The 27069-nt window shown below is 38.9% G+C and overlaps 1 protein-coding gene across 1 annotated transcript in view; it reads right to left on the minus strand.

Annotated features, from left to right (window-relative positions):
* Positions 1-2586: 2586 nt before the first annotated feature.
* The window catches only part of Naam (Nicotinamide amidase), a gene marked incomplete at its 5' end in the record, with an annotated part of 30085 nt that continues 5602 nt past the window's right edge, over positions 2587-27069 (minus strand). The window contains 6 exon segments of the mRNA XM_074103504.1: positions 2587-5475; positions 6369-6511; positions 8223-8391; positions 10186-10314; positions 12223-12357; positions 26119-26223. Coding sequence (XP_073959605.1) covers positions 5383-5475; positions 6369-6511; positions 8223-8391; positions 10186-10314; positions 12223-12357; positions 26119-26223 — 774 coding nt within the window. The 3' untranslated portion in view covers positions 2587-5382.

The raw sequence follows: 27069 nt of genomic DNA on the forward strand, positions 1-27069 counted from the left end.
AGCTTAGGTAGTAGTGGTTTTTTTTTTGTATTCCAACAACTGATACTGCGTGAACCATTCTTTCGTCCATTTTAATTACTTTTTTTTATAATATTCACGAAACTGGTGTTAGTTCCTTCTTTGAAGTTTAATGTAGTCCTTTTTTTTGCTCAATTATGAATTATGTTTATTTTATACACAAATCAGGCTGTCGTCGTTTTAAATTAGATTTAAGATTTTAATAATGGTGATTTTGAATACATATGTTTTTCAAAAAATACTCGTTATTATTTGCCACTGTTTGAAGAGCTGTAACAGTGAGACTGCTTTTGACCTGCAACCTTACTGTGCGGTTGGCATAACTGCATCGAAATTGCGAACATAGGTACTGTTACAGAACCGCCGTCAACGAGCTAATTTGCTTGGATTTGCCTCAAAGGGTAAGGGAAAGTAATAAAACAACTGGTATGTTGATTCAACTCTCGTATTCAGTGCACGGTTGTAGAGGAACAAAATGCAGACCTATCACTTTTCTAAACCTAAGGCAACAACCATAAACTCTACAGGCTCGGCTCCACCCCAACACGTCTATGTGATTTTAAAGTAGTAGAGTTATACATAAGCGGGCCGGCACTGTCGGTTCAGCAATAATTGTAGGTCAACAAACCGGCAATAGGGAATATTCATCTAACACAAATTTTCTCGAAAACGTACATAATCTTCTTTTCTTTAATATTTAAAAAAATCTTTCACAACTCTGTCAGGTAATAAACATATATTTAAACAAAAAAATGCTTGTATATTCTCTATTGCTTCGCTTGTCGGCTTATCTGGGCTAGTTATGTGCGGCAAAGGGCTTTTTCTGCGACGATTCATCATAATTATATTAGATTTTACCGCCATTAATGTCCGAGGATGTGTTGAGAGGGATGTGTTTTCAAGAACCAATAGAAACGCTTCCAACGCTTCATTTACCTCGCCTCACCCCACTCAGCTGTTTCCACAAGAGATATGCTGTGCGAGGATGTTTAAATTAAGAGAAGTTTCCCTGCCAGCCGCGTGGCCGCGTTAGGTATTCGTTTGGGATATTGCTGTCTTTATCGCTCGTGACATAAGCGCTCACAGCCGTCCCCCACAGCCCCACCCCATGCCTTCCGCAACGACGTCCGTAATTTATATCGAGATAGCTGTAGGCTTTTCAAGATTTGGGCGTTGAATTTTGGGTTTCGTTGTCTTCATATTATACGTAAAAGCACAGAAATCAATGATATTTTACAATCAAGTTATTCATTATATTTTCCATGCCTGTGGTTTTTCGATTTTTGAAAAAATGCTTTATTAGTCTGTAATTCTAGTGCAAAGTTGACATCTTTTTTTTGTCGACTTGAGCTCCTGTAATTCTGATATTACACATTTATATGAAAATCTGAAAAACCACAGGCACAGATAATTACGTCTAGTCCATACTTACAAAATTTCATCTATTTCTATTGCCTAGTTTTCAAATGAGACGGGGACTACGTTCGTATGGAGAATGGAACGAAGAGACTTCTCTTAAGCGTTTCTATTGGTTCATGAAATCATGATTTATAAACACGTTCCTCGCACATTATTGGTGGAAACGCAGCTTTATGCCCGCCGGCCCACTTAGTTACGTGTATTGTTAGTGACATAAAAATCTTGACCAACCTGCTAATAATTAATATAATTAGTATTCGAAAAATGGTCCAATGTCATCATTATTTTATATATGGTCTTATTCGATTCAGAACGATTATATATTTTCTTTTACTGACTATTTAATCCACGAGTCACATAATCGTATAGCATTGCAGAAACTACATTGTTTTCGAAGTATGCGCAGGGTGTGGACGAACCTTAATATACACAACAATTGTGCATAATTTGTACTCTTTTTTTTAATAACACAGTCTAATAATACACCGCACAATGGAACTGTGACGAAATAAACAAATATTGTTATACATATTATTATAAAAATTGTCTATGCAGACTATTCTCGTCTAAAATGTTAAAACATCAACTGACGAGACTGGCTTTATATAGCCTTTTAAATTGAAACTGCTTTAGTAAAATATAGTTTGCGAACAGTTCATGGTTTATCAATGGATAGATTTACTAATAACTTATCCGATACCTGCTTAACATACTTTCTTGTTCTAACCCATTTTTGGGAAAGGCATAATAAATAAATAGGATTCAAGCTTATCTAAGTTCACTATCAGGAATGTCTAAATGTTACTTGCTTACTTCAGCTAATTATAAGCTAATAGTTAGTTTTATAGTCACTTCAGTGGTGATAATTTGAGTGGTGTCACTTAATAATAAAAAATAAATATCATGGGACACTTGACACCAATTGACCTAGTCCCAAACTAAGCAAAGCTTGTACTATGGATACTAGGCAACGGATAAACATATTTTTAAAGATAAATACATACTTAAATACATATTAAACATCCAAGACCCGAGAACAAACATTCGTGTTATTCACACAAATATCTGCCCCGGCCGGGAATCGAACCCGGGACCTTAAGCTTCGTAGTCAAGTTCTCTAACCACTTGGCTATCCGGTCGTCAAAATGGTTACAATAGCGATCTGGGTGATATTTGAAAATGTAGGTTTCGGGCTTACAATAAGTTAATTTTAGTGTTATTTTTCCTTGCCTTTGAACTACTTAACGTATTAGTTATTTTTAAAATTTATGGCTCAGTTAAAATAAAATAAAAGTTTAATATTGACATCATATTTTGTTTTACATTTGCTTTTTTAAACTGCTTTCCTGTTACATCACTTTTGCCGATTTCAGCATAAATTCTTTATATCTTGACATGTGTGTAATGTACTAATGTATTAATAATGTAGATATTCATACTGAGCCAATAAATTAATCGAAATCTATTTTCTGAGTTCTTCATTACATTTTCTTAGTCAATTATTAATTGTTTGAAATTGATATAAAATACGAGCCACAGATAAGATTTGTTGGTTAGCTGTTGTATTTTTTTAGTCACTGTGCAAACAGTTATCCAGCTTCCACATGTGTACTTTTCAAGTTTAGCTTTGATACATACTAACACGGCAAGGTAAATAAAAGCTTACAATAAACCACCATTTAACTGAAAAAATAGGAACTATTTATAAGGAATTTTCATATCAAAATCCAATGTAATTCCATTAAGTCAAGCTTAAGTTGTAATGATATGTAAACTCCAATTCAATAGAATCTGACAATCCTGTAGACACTTCCAGCCTACTAATATAAACACCGGGCTGCCTAAGGCTTTGCGATGTGACTATTATTCTTTTGATTCCTTTTAGATGATAATTGCAACAACAGGGACATATATAATCAAGTGTGCCCACGATAGGGTGTCTTAAATATGTAGAAAATTGACAGATTCTATTGAATTGTACTTTAGGTATTCCTCACAAGTTTTGCTAAATTTAATGTCATGTTTTCAAAGTAAATAATAAATAATGCTTTAAACATTTGAGACATCGTTAAACTTAAATCTAAATAAATAAAATAAATTAATCACTGGGTCGTTTTAAAAATAAATTTCTAAATGCGTAGTTAGTTAAGTACATGGTTGGATTTGAGGTAACTAATAGTTTTCAACGTTCAATGTTAGTATAGGTCAGCTCACAAAAGCTGGCACTTGTGCCATTCATTTGTAAATGAATTGAATGAGTGAATGATATACTCGTATATGTGTGCATCACAAAATGTTTGATATAATAATGTAATAATCGTGTTTTTAGAGAAACTCATCTCAGAACCGCCCAAATGGAGTGTAAAAAATATTAGAAAAGAATTAAATAAAAACAAAACATTTATTTTCTTCTTGAATAACGAACTATAACTTATTTACAAAATATTGGGAGGCTGAGACAGGCAGAGGGAGAGAGAAAGAGTGAGAAACATTACCTACTTACGTTCAATACGTTCGTGCTAGCTCTTGTGAATCGACCTATAACTTCGCACGTACATTGTATAAATATAAAAAAATAATGTAAAGTAGTCGACCACTTGCTTCCTCATTTTTACGTTACCTGCATCACAGCAAAAGTGAAATCTGACTGAAATAAATCTGACCCTCAAAGTTTCTTCTGGTGACAAAGGGCAAAAGAGCAAAAGTCAAGTCAAAGTCAAGGCAAAAGTCACTCACTGCAAAAAAATAGTGGAATATTAACCTTACGATGCTATGCATAAGTTTGATTATCCCTCTTAACTTTAAGTGGTAATTAGTGATTTTTGCTTGTCTTGTCACCCGACGATTTCATTATAACTGACACTGAATCATTGGGTGATTCTGTGGTCGACTATACATATAATAATGTTAAAATAAGCACAAAAAATTATACATTCACATTTTAATATAAACATTATTTTTCCTAATATTTTAAGTAATTAATAAGTAGTGGTCTAAAAGCTAAAAATAAGTTATCTGTAAAAGTAAAATAAATTAGTTGACAATAAAACGAATAAATAAATAAAATAAGAAGTCATGAATTAAAAATGAGATTTCTTCTTTTTTTTTTGTCAGGAAAAAGCAATTGTGAATCCATTTAAATTATATAAAAAGCTTTACGCGTTTTAAGTAGGCACATTTAAGACTTTTTTATAACTTTGAATAACCGCCTGCTGTTTTTTATATAACCACATTTTCTTTTAATTATTAAAGCTATAGCCACTGGTACATTACTGCACAATTGTCCAACAGTTTTATATAGGTAATGTAATACTAGCTGTTGCCCGCAACTGCCGCTTATCCCGTGGGAACTGTGGAAATTTTCTAGGATAGAAAATATTCTATGTCTTTTCCCTTAAACTATCTTCGTACTAAATTTGATTTAAATCGTTTCAGACGTTATCTCATGCCTATACCCAGCGGATGAGATTTGGAGATTGTATCTATATTCCGTGGAAAAATCGATGTAAATAGTATTCTATGTGTTCTTTCAGATGTCCAGCTATCTTCAAAACAAATTTCATCCAAATCCGTCCAGCCGTTTTAGCGTGAATCAGTAACAAATATAACATACACACACACATACAAACCTTCGCACTTATAATATTAGTAGGATATTCAACAATGTATGTATGTATGTATGTAAACTCTTTATTGTACAAAAGAAAAGAAACATAACACAATTGACAAACTTTTAGATACTACAATACAATAACAATGTAATAAATTAAGCAGCTTAGATATGCCTAAGCTTGTGAATAAACTAAAAAAATCTAGAGATAATTTCACATTATCTAAAACTAAGATAAGTTTTCACTAGCAACTGTCCCTGTCTAAATTAACCGGTGCGCAAGAGACTATAGTAAACTTATGACGTGGTTGTTAACCGTATGGTGCTTGTGGGGTTCATTTTTGATCGTTCATGGCGGTCTTGAGTTCCATGGCGAGCTTGTAGCCCAGCTCCGGTCGGCGGTCGCGTCCGTCTACCATGGCTGCCACCTAGAAACACGAAAATATCATGATCATACATGTCCTGCTGCTGGGCACCCTAGAAATAGGAAAATTTTATCAATTCCGGCCCATACACACACACACACACACACAGACACGAGCTTCCTCTCAGATTGGGCTTGGACTGTAGTTTTACGCAGCACTGGGCCTCGGGTGTAAGGGAATTTCAGACATACGATAAGTCATTCCACTATGTGCCGGGGAATCACTGTGAGAACATTCTACGATGGGCCAGGGAATTACTGTGAGAACATTCTACAATGGGCTAGAGAATCACTGTGAGAACATTCTACGATGGGCCAGGGAATCACTATGAGAACATTCTACAATGAATCACTGTGAGAACATTCTACGATGGGCCAGGGAATCACTGTGAGAACATTCTACAATGGGCCAAGGAATCACCGTGAGAGAGAACATTCTACGATGGGCCAGGGAATCACTGTGAGAACATTCTACGATGGGTCAGGGAATCACTATGAGAACATTCTGCGATGAGCCCGGGAATCACTTCGAGAACATTGTTTGTTTATCTGTTTGTTTATACTCTTTATTGTCCAAAAAGGAAAAATAAAAAGGTTACAGAAAAAAGTAAAGTGTTAAGAATTGTTTGACATGGATTGTCCATAAGGTCCATCGTCGTTCATTTTACATTTGAATTTGACATGGATTGTCCATAAGGTTCATCGTCGTTACTTTTACATTTGAATTTGACATGGATTGTACATAAAGTCCACTGTCGTAACTCTTTTCATACTCGGCTGGGCTCGAAAAAGCTACAATGAGCCAGGGAATCACTGTGAGAACATTCTACGATAAGCCAGGGCATTACTGTGAGAACATTCTACAATGGATTAGGGATAGAATGTTGGGGCACATACCTCATCAGAGTTGATGATGACGCCGTTGTTATTGATGATGGTGGCCTTAGTCTTCTCGATGTCGGCGAGGTCGACGCCGCGCGACGCGTCGTCGATCAGGATCGCGCGGTAGCCGATCGCCAGGGCGTCCGCGATTGTCGCGCCTGAATAAACATAACTTAGATAAGTTGAAAAAACAAGAACATTGTCATATCAAAGTTCAATGTCTCAAAAACAGCAGAATTTTGATGTAATTAAGCTAAGAACCTTTAAAAAAAATGCCCCCAATTTTTATGTGTCTATTTTTTAACGTAACGCCATATAAACTGTATAAAAAACAAGTGACAAAACTGACTAACGAAATAGGGACCTTTTTTCTACGTCCAAATCTATAGTGCTAATGAAGAAAGAATGACCTAAAGTTATCTAATTATAAAAAAACGTTAAGGGTATGGCTGTGGTACTTATTTTTGAAACTTTGAATAAGTTCATATTTTTACACTTTACACTTGACTGTCCACTTAACCCTTTTGCAGGCATAGTGATATAGCGACCCGGTGCACATCTAGTCTCATAATTTTCGCAAGTCATAATGTAATATTTGTCATAATTTTCTGTTATTCATAATTTTTTTCCTGTCAAAACAATATTTATGGCTCTGATGCTCTGACGTTTTGAAATTTCATCGCGACATTGTGACAAAAATCAAGCCTATAACCTTTTAACATATTAATTTATAATACAAAATTAATTTATTTTTTTAATTAGTTATTAATTTATAACGAAAAAGCCGTGGTGGCATAGTGGTTTGACCTATCGCCTCTCAAGCTGAGGGTCGTGGGTTCAAACCCCGGCTCGCACCTCTGAGTTTTTCGAAATTCATGTGCGGAATTACATTTGAAATTTACCACGAGCTTTGCGGTGAAGGAAAACATCGTGAGGAAACCTGCACAGACCTGCGAAGCAATTCAATGGTGTGTGTGAAGTTCCAATCCGCACTGGGCCCGCGTGGGAACTATGGCCCAAGCCCTCTTGTTCTGAGAGGAGGCCTGTGCCCAGCAGTGGGACGTATATAGGCTGGGATGATGAATACAAAATTACTGTGATACCGTGATTTGGGTGGACAAAAGGTTGTGAATTCATTTTTGGTCATTCAAATTAAATGAGGTAAGTAAAATTTATTCAAAAAGTGTGTTTTAATTTCGTTATGTCGGGGTTTGTTTACTTTATGTTTAGTTGTACTTTTACTGTAAAACGAGAAAAGATGAAGATATCGTATTGGTTTCTTTGAATAAAAGTAAAATTATATAATTGTTCTTATATCGCTAGTAATAAATTAAATATCGTTTTCAGATCAAAATGAGTATTATTTTGATGACCGGTTTTGTGAGTATCACTCAATATAAAATTTCAACCACAAACCGTTTCATAAGGAAAATTGTTGCTGGACATGTCCGAGATGTAGAGGAATTAAGAAAAAAACAGGGACAGTGTTCAATAATTCAAGCTCGCATCATAACACAAACATCTATTACTAAAATTAGGTAGTTAAAGTCTATATAAACTGCTTTGTTAGTGACAGTTTCATATGAGTATGACAGACGACAGAGCCAGTTCTGGATTTGTCAATAGGCCGTATAGGCCGCGGCCTAGGGGCGGCAGATTTTAACGAGAAAATTATTTCAGAAAGTTACATAGGGCGGCGGATATAAAGTGGCCTACACCCCTAAAAAACATAAATCCGCCACTGGACAGAGCCAGAACTATTTCTACTTTTGGCCACCATGAGCGCTGCGATAGATTTCATCACCCCCACCTAGTACTTCGCACCCTCCCAATAGGTTAGGTTAAGTTTTTATTGTGTTGTTATCTCACCGACGCAGACGTCGTAGGCGAGCCCGCAGATGTATATGTCGGTCGCGTTGCGCAGACGCAGCTGCGTGGACAGAGTGGTGTCGGAGAGCTTCTTGTTGTCCCAGAACACCGAGTACGAGTCCACCTCAGGATTCGTGCCTTTGTACACCTTCACCGCGCCCTCCACTACCTGACGACAATAATACTAGATTATTGTCGTGGCCTGGAAGTAGCCGATGAGGGCTATCGTTTTTTGTCTTTATAGATGGCGCCACTGTTGCGCGAGGTTTTTAAGTGTGGCTTTCAAAGTCTTTAATTACGCGTGTGAAAACAAAGTTTAGATTAAAATCATATTTAATACACCTTAAAACCGTACCATAAAAATATCGAGCAACCACAGTGTTGCGTAGTCCCGTTTTGTTCGGAAAAAAGGGAGGATAAAGGTTTCCGAAAGACAAAACTGTCTCAAAACACAGACACTCATTGCCCCGTAACGCATAATTGCCATAATTAATTTCAGGTAATGCAAAATATTCTCAAAATTATTCTAATTATAAATAAACCCGCGTAGCTCACCCAAAAACTGAGACTTGACATTTCGGAGACCTCACGCTACACTAGCGCCTCTAGCGGCAAATTCATACGCGATAGCCCTCAGTTGGCTGAACATGAGTAGGTATTAAACGGACGAGCTTGCGAGTCCGTTTAACTAATACGAAGCCAGCAATTGCTATTCCAGCCGAGACTAATGTAAAGCTTTTCTCAAAAATGGTGTATAATTCTAAAATATGATAAACTTTTTCTCAAAATATATTATAACATTTAATTTTATTCCAACATTTTTCTTATGCTTTGCCGCCTTTTTTCATTAAAAATAAACTGCAGGTGTATTTTTCCACCGAAAACACCACAAGCTGTTTCAGACCCAATAAAAAAAGTCCGGAGTTCCAACAAAATATCTGATACCGGCCATTAGACGTGGCTGTATACGACTTGTGCCAACATTTCCATGCCCTTTTTAACTTTAAAAAAAAATTGTGTCTGATTGTAGGCGCGCTAATTTATTATTGTCAAGCGAGCGCGCCTGCAATATTTTTAACTTTTTAATTTTTCGCTGACCATAAACTATGCACTTCACCTTCCGATATATGTAAAGAATAATGTCAACTGTTACGGTCATTTTTGGGAAAAATATAATTATGTTTTTATTTCTTTATCAAATACCTGGCAAACGAGCAGGCGGGTCACTTGATGGTAAGTGATCACCGCCGCCCATGGACACCTACAGCATTATTAGGACTGCAGGTGCGTTGCCGGCCTAAAAGGGGGAGGGGTAGCTAAATGGGGGTGGGAGGGGAAGTTGGGCCTCCGGATCTCCCACACACCGTACGAAGCACAGTAGCAAAACTACTATTTCACGCCGGTATTCTGTGGGAGTGTGGTACTACGGTCGAGCCGGCCCATTCGTACTGCATCCAGCAAGTGGTTACAGTGAGGCTCTATCACACGTCGGATTCACATGTTTAGCCATAATGAGGGCTTTCGCGTATGAATTCGCCACTAGAGGCGCTAGTGTAGCGTGAGGTCTCCGAAATGTCAAATCTCATAGTTTTTGGGTGAGCTACGCGGGTTTATTTATAATTAGAATAATTTTGTGAATATTTTGCAATATCTGAAATTAATTATTGCAAATATGCGTTCCGGGGAATGTCTGTGTTTTGAGATAGTTTTGTCTTTCGGAAACCTTCATCCTCCCTTTTTTCCGAACAAAACGGGGACTATGCAACACTGTGGCATGCTCGATATTTTTATGGTACGGTTTTAAGGTGTATTAAATGTGATTTTAATCTAAACTTTGTTTTCACGCCCGTAATAACAGACTTTGAAAGCCATACTTAAAAACCTCACGCAACAGTGCGCCATCTAGTGAGACAAAAAACGATAGCCCTCATTATGCAAATGTTTAGTTAAAATATGAGTTAACCTTGAGGTCGGCGTGCAGCTCGGCGCCCCACGTGTCCTGCACGCAGTGTCGCGGCCACAGCCGCTGGCGCATGGCCGGCGGACCCGCGAACACCACCGTGTCGTACGCCGCCGCTTTATCCGCTGACACCTGACAATACAAGCTGTCAAATACGCAGTGGCGGATTAACAGGGGGGCGGAAGGGGCGGCCCGCCCCAGGCCTCCGGTCTTGGATGCCCCCTAATGCCTCCGCGTTCCCTTGATCAAATCCTAAACAAGACTTTAAAAATGTGCTTAGTACCTACCTACTTTTTTATTAAACTACATTTTTTTTAAAGCTGGGGGGCCTCATTCTGCTTTGCCGCCCCGGGCCTCTGACAGGCTTAGTCCACCACTGCAAGTGCAAATACGGTTTTATTTTGCTCCTCTGCTAAACATGTGGGATCGTGCGCAGGAAAATAACTTTTTCCAATTAAAATTAAAAGAAAGAGCATAAAAAAATTCAATTAGAACACGTTAACAGCAAATACAAACAGAAAAGTGAACCTAGCACCAAGGCTCACCCGAGTCTCCTACTCTCTCTCTCTCTCTAACTCACTCGCTTGCCCCGCATTCACTGCTCAGAAGTCATCGGTTATTCAGTCCGCTCGTTCCCATCAAATCATTCACCCACATTCCCACACATATATCACACACACATATATATGGAGTAGATATGTGATCGTGCTGAACCCGTTCTATTCCATTTCCACATAAACCGATATCATCATCATCAGCCTACAGCAGTCCACTGCTGGACATAGGCCTCTTCCATGGCGTACAACAACACTCTGTCTTCAGCCCCTCGCATCCATCCGCCGCCAGCGACCCTCTTAAGATCGTCCGTCCACTCTACGTTTTCCAGTCCGTGCCATGGTCTCTATTCGAAGACTCGTCTACTCCACCGTTCATCGGTCCTGCGACAGACGTGGCCAGCCCAGCGCCACTTCAGCGAACTAATTCTCTGAGCAACGTCGGTGACTTTCGTTCTTTGTCGGATAATGTGATTTCGGATTTTATCCTTCAAGGAAACCCCCTAGCATTGCTCTCTCCATAACTCGCTGAGCGACCTTGAATTTGTGGATTAGCCCCGCAATCAAGGTCCACGTTTCGGCTCCGTAGGTTAAAACTGGTAGGACGCACTGCTTGAAGACTTTCGTTTTTAGGCACTGAGGGATGTCTGACGAAAAGACATGCCGAAGTTTCCCGAAAAAAAAAACCGATATACAAAGCGTTAATTAAATAATTGAAAACCTGCAAATACCTAATCATGGCATTTCAGCCAGACCTTCTGGAAAATAACCAGATACTTTCATGCATATTGACATGGCTGCAGGGATGCAGTTCGTTCAGTATATGAAAATTGTTTGATGATATATAGGCTATAAAAAAAGCCGTGGTGGCCTGGTGGTTTGACCTATCGCCTCTCAAGCAGAGGGTCGTGGGTTCAAACCCCGGCTCGCACCACTGAGTTTTTCGAAATTCATGTGCGGAATTACATTTCAAATTTACCACGAGCTTTGCGGTGAAGGAAAAACATCGTGAGGAAACCTGCACAAACCTGCGAAGCAATTCAATGGTGCGTGTGAAGTTGTCAATCCGCACTGGGCCCGTGTGGGAACTACGGCCCAAGCCCTCTTGTTCTGAGAGGAAGCCTGTGCCCAGCAGTGGGACGTATATAGGCTGGGATGATGATATATAGGCTATAAGAATGTGTGTTTGTACGTTTGTCCGTCTTTCACGTCGAAACGGAGCGACGGATCGACGTGATTTTAGGATGGTTCATGGGCCCGAGAGTGACATAGGCTACTTCTTACCCCGGAAAATGCACAGTTCCCGAGGGAACAGCGCGCGATAACCGCATTCAACGCGGGCGAAGCCGCGGGCAAAAGCTAGTAAACAAATATATTGTTAAGCGACGTGCCGACCCAGGATGTGGGTGTAAATAGATTCGGCTTCGTCGCATCTTATCTTAAGGGACAAGCATCCTGAAAAATTAGCAGGTATCCCAATACTCACAGGGCTGGAGGGATGCAGTTCCCGCATGTGCACGTTGTCGATGAAGGAGACGTGGTCGGGCGGGTGCCAGTCCAGCGAGTAGAACACGCTGTCAAACGGAATGGACTCCAGGAGACGGTTGATCGGCTCCACAACCTGATGACAAGGCGTCGAGTTTAAAGTAAGACTACCGGCCGACCAGCTGCTCGGGGCGGGTCATATTTGTTTGACGCCGTTTCATATCACAATGAGGGCTATCGTTTTTTGTCTCACTAGATGGCGCACTGTTGCGTGAGGTTTTTAAGTATGGCTTTCAAAGTCTGTTATTACGGGCGTGAAAACAAAGTTTAGATTAAAATCATATTTAATACACCTTAAAACCGTACCATAAAAATATCGAGCATGCCACAGTGTTGCATAGTCCCCGTTTTGTTCGGAGAAAAAAGGGAGGACAGAGGTTTCCGAAAGACAAAACTGTCTCAAAACACAGACATTCATTGCCCCGGTACGCATATTTGCCATAATTAATTTCAGATATTGCAAAATATTCACAAAATTATTCTAATTATAAATAAACCCGCGTAGCTCACCCAAAAACTATGAGATTTGACATTTCGGAGACCTCACGCTACACTAGCGCCTCTAGTGGCGAATTCATACGCGATAGCCCTCATTAAAATACACTCATCACAAGTGCCTTTGGGATATTTTTTATCCCTACAGTCTGTTCAATATAGGAATGGCCAGAAGGAAAATAGGTTCTTTATAATGCACGCTATAGAAAGTCATTCAATAAATTGCTTTTTTAAGTATGCGGTCTAAACTTAATTCTAATTAAAATATCGAAGACGTCAATATTGGTTTCAATTATTCATTAACTAACTGTTGCCCGCGACTCCGTTCATGTAGAATCCGTTTATTGCGATCCCGCGGGAACTATGCAATTTTCCGGGATAAAAACTATTCTATGTCCTTCCCCTGGACTTGTACTATCCTGTATACCGAATCTCACCTAAATCGGTTCAGCGGTTAAGACGTGAAGTGGTAGGTAACAAACAAACATACAGACTTACAATCTTTCGCAATTATAATGAGTATTAGTGAGATTAACTTTGCTATTTTTCATATAATAATTTAAATACAATAAAAAACTTTTCCTATTTTGTTAAAAACATAAACGTCTCCCTATAAAATACCTAAAGAGGCAGAGGTAAAAAACATTCTGCAGAAAACGGAACGTTTATAATATTGCTGACTCAAGAAATATTCTGTACATTATTTATAGCTATTAATCGCCAGTTGGATCAAAATGTGATGACCTTTAATCATATACAAATAGTTAACTTTTCACAACTAAAGCACTGCACCAAGTTTGATGAAATTAGGAATTGAAAAAAGCTTGCGCTTTATAGCAGACACTACGAGCAGAATATTTTTAAACAGGGAATGAGAGCGGATGAGTCCACGAAATACAGATATTAAATTATGTATAAATATAAATCGAATTAATATTATGTAGAAAATTACGTATAATGTTGTGTTATTTTGTAAGTACGTTAAGTATAATCTACTTACAAAGTAAACAAAATGATGACTTCATCTTATTACTTCTTTTATTCATCATCATTATTACGACTTCACAAATGTTTAGAACCTCTCCTTCTGTGACCTTCTAAAGTCCAATGTTATCCTGAATGGATTATAGACAATGTTGAACATTTCAATATAGGCATGTAGATTTATGAGAGCGTCTATAAGTAGATGTAAGAACAGACGCATGGTTTTACTGAAGACTTACCGACTCATATCGCCACAAATAAATCAGATCAGACAGACATCTAGACATGCATTTATTAGGTATATTACCATTGTACAATACAAGCACTACAGTCAAACGTTCAGGGCCCGTAAAAACGGTTCCACTCAAGTTTAACTGCTCGTTACTGAGGGCCACTTGCCGTTTACGACGTTTACCGGCCGGAAATATTATGGCAAATTTATTTATGATTTAAAGCGTCTTCAATTTTATTTGATTGAATGAATTTTCAATTAAGTATTGCTATTTTATTGAGGGTGACGCATTTGAAATTTGGGTATCGGCTATCTTTACTTTTCTCTTCTTCTTTAGTAAGTAAGTAATTATCCTTCATACTCGTACTTGTGTTATTTATGTATTGTATGTAAATGTGTGTATTTAGTATTTTATATTTAGTTATAGGTATATTAATGTTTTATATATTTATTGTACAGTCAAGGGCAAAGATATCGACACGGCCAAAGTTACAAAAATATAACATTAAGGCCGTGTATACATATTTTTGCAACTTTGGCCGTGTCGATATCTTTGCCCTTGACTGCACATAGTTAGGTATTTGGGGTTTACATATGCATTTATATTTATTCAAATTTTTATGTTTTGCTTTATTTGTCGATCCTTGTTTTTTGATTGCTCTTCTCTAACATTCAAAGATTGACTGGCAGCAATCCCTTCAGGGATAAGTCCGCCTTTGTACTTTACACTTTACTTTTTTTCTGTAACCTTTTTGTTTTTCCTTTTAGTACAATAAAGAGTACAAACAAAGAAACAAACAAGCAAACATATTAAAGTGATATTCAGTAACCTGAAGCCGCATTGCCTAACATTTCTGACACTCGCGATAACAATAAAATGACAGATTTCGCGTACAGTCAAGGACAAAGATATCGACACGGCCAAAGTTGCAAAAATATGTATACACGGCCTTAATGTTAAGTGCATAGAGTCGCGTATACATATTTTTGTAACTTTGGCCGTGTCGATATCTTTGCCCTTGACTGTACAAAAACTGACCCTTGATTGCGATCGCGAGCGTCAGAAACGTCAGGAAAGGTGATTAATTTTATTCGACGGATAAATGTGATGCCGTCTCTCTATTCCAGGGTTTCTCAAAGTGGGGTACGCGACCCCTAGGGGTTCGCTATTATTCGACGGTAGGGGGTTCGCGACAAGGTTTACGTGATGGTGGCTGCAAGACTGGCAAGATGATTAAGATTGGTTTTTGGAGTCTTTTTGTATTTTTTAACTCCAAATTGTTACTTATTTGTTTTTATTTGTTGTTGTTTGTTTCAGTTGTATTCCTTGGCAAGACGATTTACATATATTTGTTACCTTTTATTGAAATAAATAATATACATTATATTTAATAACTTAGTTTCTCCAACAGCCAGTTTTATTACTTTCTTTTGGGGGGGGTTCGCTGTCGTCTAGAAACTTTAACAGGGGTACGGGGAGCCATAAGTTTGAGAAACCCTGCTCTATTCGAACGAAACAAACAGAGACGGCATCACATTTAATCCATGATAGTGAAACAGGGGTAGGAATCACAATCGTTTTCACCAATTCCTTCTGCCACATGATATAAGACAAGGGTAGAAATAGATGGCAAATGCGTTCGCGAACGTCAGCGCGTTAGTCAATAATACCTACTGATTCTTTATTTCATTGACTTCATTTTCTCAATGAGGGCTATCGCGTATGAATTCGCCACTAGAGGCGCTAGTGTAGCGTGAGGTCTCCGAAATGTCAAATCTCATAGTTTTTGGGTGAGCTACGCGGGTTTATTTATAATTAGAATATTTTGTGAATATTTTGCAATATCTGAAATTAATAATGGCAAATATGCGTTCCGGGGCAATAAATGTCTGTGTTTTGAGACAGTTTTGTCTTTCGGAAAACTTTATCCTGCCTTTTTTCCGAACAAAACGGGACTAAGCAACACTGTGGCATGCTCGATATTTTTATGGTACGGTTTTAAGGTGTATTAAATATGATTTTAATCTAAACTTTGTTTTCACGCCCGTAATAACAGACTTTGAAAGCCATACTTAAAAACCTCACGCAACAGTGCGCCATCTAGTGAGACAAAAAACGATAGCCCTCATTGTCGCTACATGATTAGTTAACTTTTATATATACTTAATGAATACAAAAAATACCTCCTTTCAAAACACAGATTTACATTTTTAGGCCAAGCGAGACCGATATAAACCTCGTGTTTTTGCATGTACTTATTGAAATTTAACGCCAGTGTCACCACGTGCTGGTACTCGTAAGTTATTAATATTTAATGAGACAAAATGTATGTCGCGTTTTTTATGCTATTTGTACATCGAATGCTTGTGCTTATAGGTTCACAATCCCTACTAATATTATAAATGCGAAAGTAACTCTGTCTGTCTGTCTGTCTGTCTGTCTGTCTGTTACGCTTTCACGTCGAAACCACTGAACCATTTTGATGAAATTTGGTATATAGATATTTTGAACCCCAAGGATCAACATAGGATACCTTTTATTCCGGTAGAGGGCGCCACCGCGCGATAACCTAGATCCGCGCAGACGAAGTCGCGGGCTTAAGCTAGTAAAATATAAGCTCGAAAAATAAACACAATTTGGAAGAATAACTCGTTCTAACAATAAATGCTCTATTAAGGAAATTAATTTCACGATTACAAGCAAAGTTAACCTTGCTGATAGCACAATAGTCCCGTCGCCAATTTGTGTTCCTATTTTAATCGTTTTTGTACCAGTTTGGTTGATACAATAAACTATCCGCGGCCCCGTGACGCTTAATGGAGGACGAATTTTTTGTTTCGCCGAATTTAGATTTTATTACATTGTAACAAAAAACGTTTAGCTACCTATTTTTGCATGTCTAGTGACAGTAAAGATTTAGTGCACTACGACCCAAATTAATGTAGCCGAAACCAAAAGACTATTTCATTGACTGTAGGTGTATAGTTGTGTAACGCCCCAAAAAATACATCGAGAATTTCATTACCACTGAATATAAAACTCGCATCAAATTTCATGTCTCTGTCGGCGGCCGATCGTAAAACCGCCAGATCACGAAATTCCTAGGCATATCGTGAAATGCCGCCATTTCATGAATTGGCTAAGGGACATCCGCCATATCGTTCATAACTCACCGTTTAGCGAATTGCCTAGTGACGTTTAGGCAGATCATGATATTCCTAGGCATATCATGAAGCGCCGCCATTTCATGATTTGGCCAGTTTAGGCAGATCATGAAATTCCTAGGCATATCATGAAACGCCGCCATATCGGTTCTGGCACTTCGCCGCCGCTGCCGCGGCACGCTCGCTTCGCTCGCTCGGCTCGTGCTCGTGATCACATTAATACTAACCACTCCTCGCTTCGCTCGTCGAACCTAAATTTTTCTATATAAATAAATAACAACTAGTGAATACTTATTTACCAACAAAATTCTAACCTCTAAAATACGGGCAGACGTCCATGGTTTTTCACATTGTGCACAGAATCCGTTTGATTCACATAAAAGAACGGAGCTGATGTTAAAAGTTTCTTTTGCACTTCTATTTTGAATTCAATCACTATTTTCGGTTTAAAGAGCATTTTGTTGCGACGCCGACATTTTTCACGCGCTAAACAAACACGGGTCGGTCAGCTGGTCACGGACGCCATTGCATACGCAGCGCCACCAGTGGCCAAATAAGAAACTATTTTACGATGTGCCCGGTATAGAGCTAGGAATATCGACGAATGCGTTGCTCTAATCGATCTGCCGTATTATTTCTCAGGCACATCGTGATATGCCTGGCCAACGTTTAGGCATATCATGAAATGGCGGCGTTTCACGATATGCCTAGGAATTTCGTGATCTGGCGGATTTTACGATCGGCCGCCGACATCTCTAACCCTAGGGGTTGTTATTTAATGTATCACGGGACATAAATAAATGAATAAATAAATATCACGGGACAATTCACACCAATTGACCTAATCCCAAAGTAAGCTTAGCAAAGATTGTGTTATGGGTACTAAGCAACGGATAAATATAATTATATAGATAGATACATAAAACATATTAAATACATATTAAACACCCAAGACCCGAGAACAAACATTCGTATTTTTCATACAAATATCTGCCCCGACACGGGAATCGAACCCGGGACCTCAAGCTTAGTAGTCAGGTTCTCTAACCACTAGGCCAATCTGGTCGTCACGTCGTTATGTAGTCATTAAGTTTCTATATTCTATCTTTCTTTGCTATTTTCGTATGATTTTGGTAAGAATCTTCTAAAAACTACCTACTAGAAAACTTAAAAAAATGGGAATTCGTTCTAAAGTTATGTTGTGTTTATTTATCATTCATTTTGTTTAAATAGATAGAAATATATAATACGCTTAGTACTTCTCGGATTAAAGGGCATTTATTAATTTACGCCATTATGTCTGTCTTTTATGTACGTTTGTGTGAACTAAGAAATAAGGAGTAAATAAAAATTCAGGAGTAGGTTCTTAGTAAACAATTAAGTCACATGTGCAAAACTTTCTATATTTCAAATATAATTGAACAAAACCAATAACATTTATAACCAACTTTATACAAATCTAGTCATACTCCTCCACTTCGCCGAATTCGGCCCCCGTTTCCGACACTAGCTAACCTCTTTTTGGCCACAATGGATGCCGCACACAACCGATCAATTACACTTTGCATTAGCATAAGCATAACATCGCGATTTATCGGCCTATTATCGTAATGAATGGGGTTAGGCCGTATAAAAGGCTAGGTGGCCTTAAACATAACTAAATTAAGCTTGATTATCTAAGCTCATGTAATGCATGAATTAAGCAACCCGAAGCCGTGGTGGCCTAGTGGTTTGACCTATCGCCTCTCAAACTGAGGGTCGTGGGTTCAAACCCGGTTCGCACCTCTGAGTTTTTCGAAATTCATGTGCGGAATTACATTTGAAATTTACCACGAGCTTTGCGGTGAAGGAAAACATCGTGAGGAAACCTGCACAAACCTGCGAAGCAATTCAATGGTGCGTGTGAAGTTCCCAATCCACACTGGGCCCGCGTGGGGACTATGGCCCAAGCCCTCTTGTTCTGAGAGGAGGCCTATGCCCAGCAGTGGACGTATATAGGCTGGGATGATGAATGCATGAATTTATTTATTTGTTTGAGACAACTAAGCCAATATCTAATATATAAAATTATCAGGTCAAAATTGTTTGTGACCAAACTTTTTCGAAGCAGCTTGACCGATTTTTATGTTTTTTTTTGTGTAGGTATAATCAGTAGGTTTGAGAATAGGATGTAAACTATTTTTCATACTTCTATGCGGACGGAGTTGCGGGCAACAGCTAGTAATTATATACATTACACCTCGTCCTAAATATGTCCCAATGCTGGGCACAGGCCTCCTCTCAAAATGAGAGCTCAGGACTTGGTTCCCACGCGAGTCCAGTACGGATTGGGAACTTCACACACGACAGTAAATTTTTTTTTCACCACACAAGCTGGTTCCATACTTTTGTCGTGCGTGGGAAAAAGTTCCACTCAAAGCGGATCGTGTTGGACTGACAATAATTAAGGTGGTGAGGATGAAATGATTGACGCTCACGCGAAGTACGATAGTGAAACCTAGCTGCAGGCAACAATCCGAACAAATCATCTGAGAACTCCCCGTAACGGTGCTATACATACATACAAACTGAGACATGGATGCACAGAGAAACCAGAAAAAGAGACCAATCGAACCCAGGTCTTCAGCATTCCGTGCTACACCCCTACACCACCGCTGGACAGGGGTCTAGACACAAATTTCTCCTACGCACACATATCTCAGGTTGCTTTTTTCTACTACACTACTTAAGCGGCACTAGCGACATCTATGTTTAGCTCTCATCGAGAGACGTCGGCACTCTTTCGGAACTAACCGCTCACGCAGACAAGAGATGTCGCGAATAAGCAATCAAATTATGATTGGTTTTCACAGAGGCGAAATATCGCTAGATGGCGTTAGTATCGTGAGGTCTGTTTGACGTTTGCTCGTGATTGGTTAAATAACTAAATGAGCCAATCGCAAGCAAACGTCAAACGGACCTCATTGCAGAGAGATGTTAAATCCCTCCGCATATTTCTTGGGACAATAGTCTGGTAGTTTCCTCTTACCTTCCACACTTAACCACAGCTAGAGTCCGGAGTTCATAGTTGGCAATAGAGAGCGCTCCTGCTCATTCTCAAAACCCGTTAGTCCCTTAACCGCCTTTTACAACATTATACCACCCCTAAATCACTTCAGCAACATTGTTTTCTGTAATTGGTTGGTTAAATTCAAATTAGCAACAAAGCAACAACTTCCGGGTCGGTAGAATAGGAAACCGCAGAAAATATACGCTATTACAGTTAGTAAGTATGAATGAATATAAATGGCCAGCCGAGATATGAATAAAATAAGTCTTTCGTAAAAATAATAATAATAATACAAGCTTTTTTTGCTGACTGTACTTTTTGTTGACTGTACCTACTTGTATTGTCCGTTTGCATACCAAATTTCAAGTCGATATGCCATTAACCGTTAAGGAATTCCGTCCTGTGGAGACAATCCTTGTTTTTTTTTGTTATTGCTCCTCTACCACTTAAAGGTTGACTGGCAGAGATCCCTACAGGGATAAGTCCGCCTTTGTACTTAACACTTTACTTTTATTTATGTAACCTTTTTGTTTTTCCTTTTTTGTACAATAAATAGTATAAACAAACAAAAAAACAAATAAACAATCCTGGCCAGACTATCAGGATGTCACTACCAGATTATTGTATTGTCACGCAATTTACATAAGTATGCAAATTTCAAGTAAATCCAACTACTGGAAGTTGGTCGAATTTATCTTGCAAGATTTGATTACAGACGACAGACAGACAACGGTAAAACTAAATAAATGCTTGTAAAAATATTTAATACCATCTTGGAAACGATACGGTTTGTATTATTATAATTCCATTTTCATAAACTTGAATTTAAAAACATACATAAACACGATTCTAACACTATCCAAGAACATTATCTCTTAATCTCCGTTTCAAACTAACTTCAAACTTTGATGATATCTTCAAGCTTGATAAGCTTAACTTAGCTAGCTTAGCTAACACTAATTATAGAACTTTGCATTGCATGCTTGAATAGAAACTATAACAAGGGTGTGCTTCCACTGTACTTCTGTTTCAATGGAAGCTCATCTTAAGGTAATTTCAAGCACTAGGATTAGATATTTACAATTTGGCGCGGGTGTAGTACTTAAATATATATTAAAAAAATATTTATGCAACGTTAGACTATATTTTCGCTAGATAGAGCTATATTTTCAAAAAAATAATTGAAAGGTACTCAAAAAAACTGTTCACAGTTTTGTGCTACTGCTGCACTCTGACGGCAGAAAATTGCAGTAATATTCCCTATTATGCTGAGGCCTTGCTGAGACTGACCATTTCGGGCACAAAAAAATGTGGTAGAATTTTTTTTTGTATTTTTTTTATATTTTTTAGTTTTACTGTTATTTGTCTGACCCGAATAAACTTCTATTTAAACTAAACTAAACTTCATTTTCGAATCTTTCTTTCTTACTGTAACAAAAAATCATTCGTCGATACTTCTGCAAACAATCCAGGCTTCATATCATACATACTGTGCCATGTTATAGGTACCGCTCGTGCCAGGTACGGCCTGTGGGTACGGCCGAGGTGTGAACTCGAGCGGAATCACCTTCCCTTTGACGGCCAATTTAATTTCGGCGCTTTGCCACAATCGGCGCGGTTTGAGCTTCCGTCAATCAATGTTTAATTTAAATTTCTAGTGCACTGCTGTCGAAAAGGTTTCGTTTTATCCGATTGACTGAGGGAAGGTCATGTTTTTCGGGCGTATGTACTTATGAATGTATATTTTTTTGGTCCTGTCTATAGCCTCAAGTGAGATAAAGGTAAACCAAAAATATATGACTATTGTCAAGAGGGCGCTATTGTTCTTATTTATATGACAATAGTTCAGTATAGTCGGAACAATGATATTTTGTACCTTTCGGCGTCGAGACCCTTGGTCCGTGGGGCCCTGGCGCTCTGAGTCTCTTCAAAGATCTATCAAAGAGACTCAGAGATACCACAGGAGACCGAAGAGCTGGCAGTTTCCTCGCTCAACGCAACACTCTTGCGATCCAGCGGGGAAATGCTGCCAGCATCTTTAGTACCTAACTTAAACTGCAACAGTCGGGACCTATTGGTCGGTAATTTTCGGGCTGATCAGGATTCAAAATGGCGCCAGACTATTGAAGTATAAGTTACTCAACCACAGAATAAATAATAGTACCACGCACAGAAGTTGCACTCCTTTGATCTTGAAGAAAGCCGCCGTTTTAATAGCCTGCAGAATTAGGCAGGTACCGCGTTCAATCAAAGTCGCACCTTAACGTCAAGCGCACGAGAGTAGTTACTATGCTGTGCTGCCTTTTGTTCCGATCATACCTCAAGTAGTCGCGCGCTGTGTTTATCACTATAATTATGGACGAGTGGATGCCTGACTCAACAGAGTTCTAAACTACTGGGCTTGTTTTCCGATTTTAGTTTTTATTGAAAAATTTTGTAAAGCAGCAGTGCTTGCACTGTTGTGTTTCGGCGTGGAGAGTGAGACAGCCGGTGAAATTCGAATTTTGTAGTAGCCCCCCTGGTCTGCCGCCGGGCCACAGAATATTAGCACTGCTTGAGAGACAAACCAATGTCGCATACTCCCGTGCTAGCCGCTCAGGTGCTCCACTAAACTTAATGAGCGTCTGCTCTAATTCAAATGCCAATCAATATTTGGAATGAATTCAAAACGGATTCCGTGTCAGTTAGGCAATACTGCAGTGCAGCTACCCGCATGCAAGGAAGATTTATTGCTTTATTTACTTAGTTTTCGTTCTACAAGGCAGTTTAGACACCGAATTTATCACTTAGCACAAAATTAGAATAAATTTGCCTCATAAATTTGGCCACGCTGATCCGGTATTTGCTTGTTCCAAGTTTTTGCAAAAATTGCTGCGAAAATTTACAAAAATTACGTCGTGTTTTTCAGTAGCGTTGTATAAAACAGTGCTTTTAACTTAGCGGAAATTTCGTGATTTCTTCCGATCCCGTGGGAGTGTCGAAATAAGAAGCACCTAGCCTATAATACGTCCATACTAATATTATAAATGCGAAAGTGCGTGTGTTTGTTTATTTATATGTTAATAGACAAACATACAAACAAACATCCATACCTATACTTATATATATACTATTTATAATGTGTGTTTGTATGTTTGTAAATGACGTCTGTAGGTGCGGCAAAACTGTTTACATGGTCACGGTCTACTAGATCGGCTGAACCGCTCTTATTGTCAGTTCACGCTTGACAGCTTCTAATTACATACGCCTGTCCACCATCGGTGTATGGTACTCATACATTTGTCATGTTACCATACAATTCTAACCAACAGCATTGTCATGGCAGCCTAGGTTTTGGCCAACGCATGGTCGAGGGTTCAGATTGTGCGAAATTTACCATGATCTTTACGGTGAAGGAAAGGTTGCGAGGAAACCAGGACACACTCGCGTGTTCAGCGGTGTGTGTGAAGTTCCCAATTCGCACTGGGCCCTCGTGAGAACTACAGTCCGAACCTTCTGATTCTCTGAGCAGGCCTGTGCCAGTCAGTGGTACAGTCACCTGTATTAATATAGGTATGCTACAGCGGAGCGCGCAAAAATATTTGACACGTCTTACCGACCCTAGAAATAAAGTCGTATCAGATATTTATGCACGCTTTATTGTGTCAGATATTAGTGCTGTTGACTGTACTTATATAAGTAAGTCGTTATGATGATGAATAGGCAAGTAGTTAGTCATATATATTTAATGAAATAAATCTGGATTGGAAAATCTCTATACTTATATGTTTTCTGTGCTTATATTATGTGTTGGTGTTTAATATTGAGTTACTAGCTTTTGCTCGCGGCTTCGCCCGTGTGGAATCAGGTTATCGCGCACTGTTCCCTCGGGAACTTTGCATTTTTCCGGGATAAAAGTAGCCTGTGTCACTCTCTGGCTCATAAACTATCTCTATGCCAAAAATCACGTCGATCCGTCGATTCGTTTCGACGTGAAAGACGGACAAACATACAAACACACAAACGCACACACTTTCGCATTTATAATATTAGTAAGTATGGATAGTGCCCTTAGTGTAAGTTTTCGGTTACAAAATACGTCTCGATCGCGTTCGCGTTAAAATCTCAATTTGTATGCAAACACGAACAGCGCCTCTAGCGGAACGTTAGCGATGTTCGTGTTTCCATACGAATTGAGATTTTAACGCGAACGCGATCGAGACGTATTTTGTAACCGAAAACTTACACTAAGGGCACTGAGTTATCCGAATTTAGGATCTCGTATGAGTGAGTCTCATGATAGTTTCACGTTTTTTTTTTATTATTCGACTGGATGGAAAACGAGCAAGTGACTCTCCTGATGGTAAGAGATCACCACCGCCCATAGACATCTGCAACACCAGGGGGATTGCAGATGGGTTGCCAACCTAGAGGCCTAAGATGGGATACCTCAAGTGCCAGTAATTTCACCGGCTGTCTTGCTCTCCACGCCGAAACAGAACAGTGCAAGCACTGCTGCTTCACGGCAGGATTAGCGAGCAAGATGGTGGTAGCAATCCGGGCGGACCTTGCACAAGGTCCTACCACCTGCAAAAATGTTCAATAGTCTAAATGATTTTCAATTTCCTGATACATTTCCTCATACACATTTGGCTCGATCGACTAAACTAACCCACACAGACAAGACTTATCTATTAGTCGATCGTTGACGCGTTGTTAGGTCGATACTTACACAACGCTATCGACGTGGCCCTTATCGCAAGGGCGTAGAGTTCAAAATGATAACGGTCACGGTGGACAGGTAAAAGAGGTATTGACATATGGCTTGATAATTTTATGGGTATGCTGTGACGTTGCATTTTGTTTGGCTATCTTTAGGTGTTTTTCAGTTAATGGAACTACCTACTGCGTTTTTTTTGCTAAATAGATTAATTACGTTACAAGTTTATGGTCAGCGAAAAATTAAAAAGTTAAAAAGATTGCAGGCGCGCTGGCTCGACAATAATGAATTAGCGCGCCTGCAATCAGTCACATTTTTTTTTAAAGTTAAAAGGCCATGGAAATGTTGGCACAAGTCGTATACAGCCAAGTCTAATAATGGCCGTATCAGATATTTTGTTGGAACTCCGGACTTTTTTATTGGGTCTGAAATAGCTTGTGGTGTTTTCGGTGGAAAAATACACCTGCAGTTTATTTTTAATGAAAAAAGGCGGGAAAGCATAAGAAAAATATTGGAATAAAATTAAATTTTATAATATATTTTGAGAAAAAGTTTATTCTATTCAGAATTATTCACAATTTTTGAGAAAAGCTTTATATTAGTCTCGGCTGGAATAGCAATTGCTGGCTTCGTATTAGTTAAACGGACTCGCAAGCTCGTCCGTTTAATACTCATACTCAGCCAGCAATTGCCTACTTCCAGGCCAAGACAATAATCTACTATTAATTAACACCAACACAATAGTAAGTACGGTTTACGGCAGGCGCAGTCGCAGCCTGAAATTTTGGAGAAGGACACTAATAATACATCGAGGCTAGGGGTTAATTTTTTTTATCGCTTCAGAGCGATCATTTCCAAGCAACCTATAACTCATGAGCCACCGTGGGCCCGTTTCACAGTTAACGTCATATACCACGCGCCATATAAATATGCCTAAAAGTTCATTACGTAATACTCAGTTTTGACGCATTTTTGCGATACATTTTTTATGCGACGTCTTTACGTTACTCCCGGATTGTGTTCGAATCGCTTAACGGTATAGCGCCTATTCAATTATTGGAATTATACCTTTATAGTTTTTGTGGTACTAGTCGTGGCAATGAACTTTTAGGCAAAGTTAGGCGGCGGAAGGTATGGTGACATCGCATTAATTCACAAGGAAAATCACGTATATGCACGGCATGAGGTGTCGTATGTCGCAAAGTGCACTGACCTCGATGCCGTCCTGCTGCGCGTTGCACTTGCTGATGTTGAGGGTACCGGAGATGAAGTCGTTCTGCACGTCCACCACCAGGAACGCGCTGATTGGACGCACTATCTGCAACAGATCACGTCCATTACTTATGTGCTCCTAGTATCCTAGTTAAAAATAATAGTACATTACTATAGAGGCCGGGAAGTAATAGGTATGAGGCTGGCAACACCGCTTCTCGCCGATAATACATAAAAAAAAAATTGGAGTTTTTTTTAAAGGCTGATCGTCATGATCTGTGCCTCAAATGTATGTGGAATGGAAATTAAAAAAGAGCCTCTTGCAGGCCTAGGCCTCCAATTTTGTATGAAAATTCATTAACTACCTCACATCTAGCCGCACCTGAAAAGTAGCTTAGCAGCCTATTTTATTTAAGAAACATAACAGCAATGTTTTATTGCAATTTTGAGATAAAAATTTTAATCCGTCAGTTAGATTACAGATGTGAAAGAAGCGGAAAGTTTCCAAAAAGTTGGCAAAGTTCTCGGAAATTTCCGGAAATTTGCACAAAAAATATAGGTCATTGTAAGAAATGGAAAATTTAAATCCCCATACTGTAGAGGAGTTTCCGAATTATTCCTGTATGAATAATTCCGCAATTTTGGAAAGTTTCCTTTGGCGCATCAGTAACTTAGATTATCATAAAATGTTAGACATGTTTTTTGTCCACAGATCTGGGAAATTCCGGGATTTTAGTAAATTCTCAAATTATCCTGTCGTTTTCATTGACGTTGCATTTAAAACAAATGTTCAAAATGTTATGACGCTAAGGTTCTCCCCACATCTATCAGCGCGGAGTCGAGTTAAGTCGACCAAAAACCGCTTTATGTCCAAGCAATAAGAGCGAAAAAGACGTCTTCCCGTCAGTAACCGATCGACGTCTTTTTCGCTCTTATTGCGTAGACATAAAGC

Source organism: Choristoneura fumiferana, chromosome 20, assembly GCF_025370935.1.
Source record: "Choristoneura fumiferana chromosome 20, NRCan_CFum_1, whole genome shotgun sequence".
Taxonomy (NCBI): domain Eukaryota; kingdom Metazoa; phylum Arthropoda; class Insecta; order Lepidoptera; family Tortricidae; genus Choristoneura; species Choristoneura fumiferana.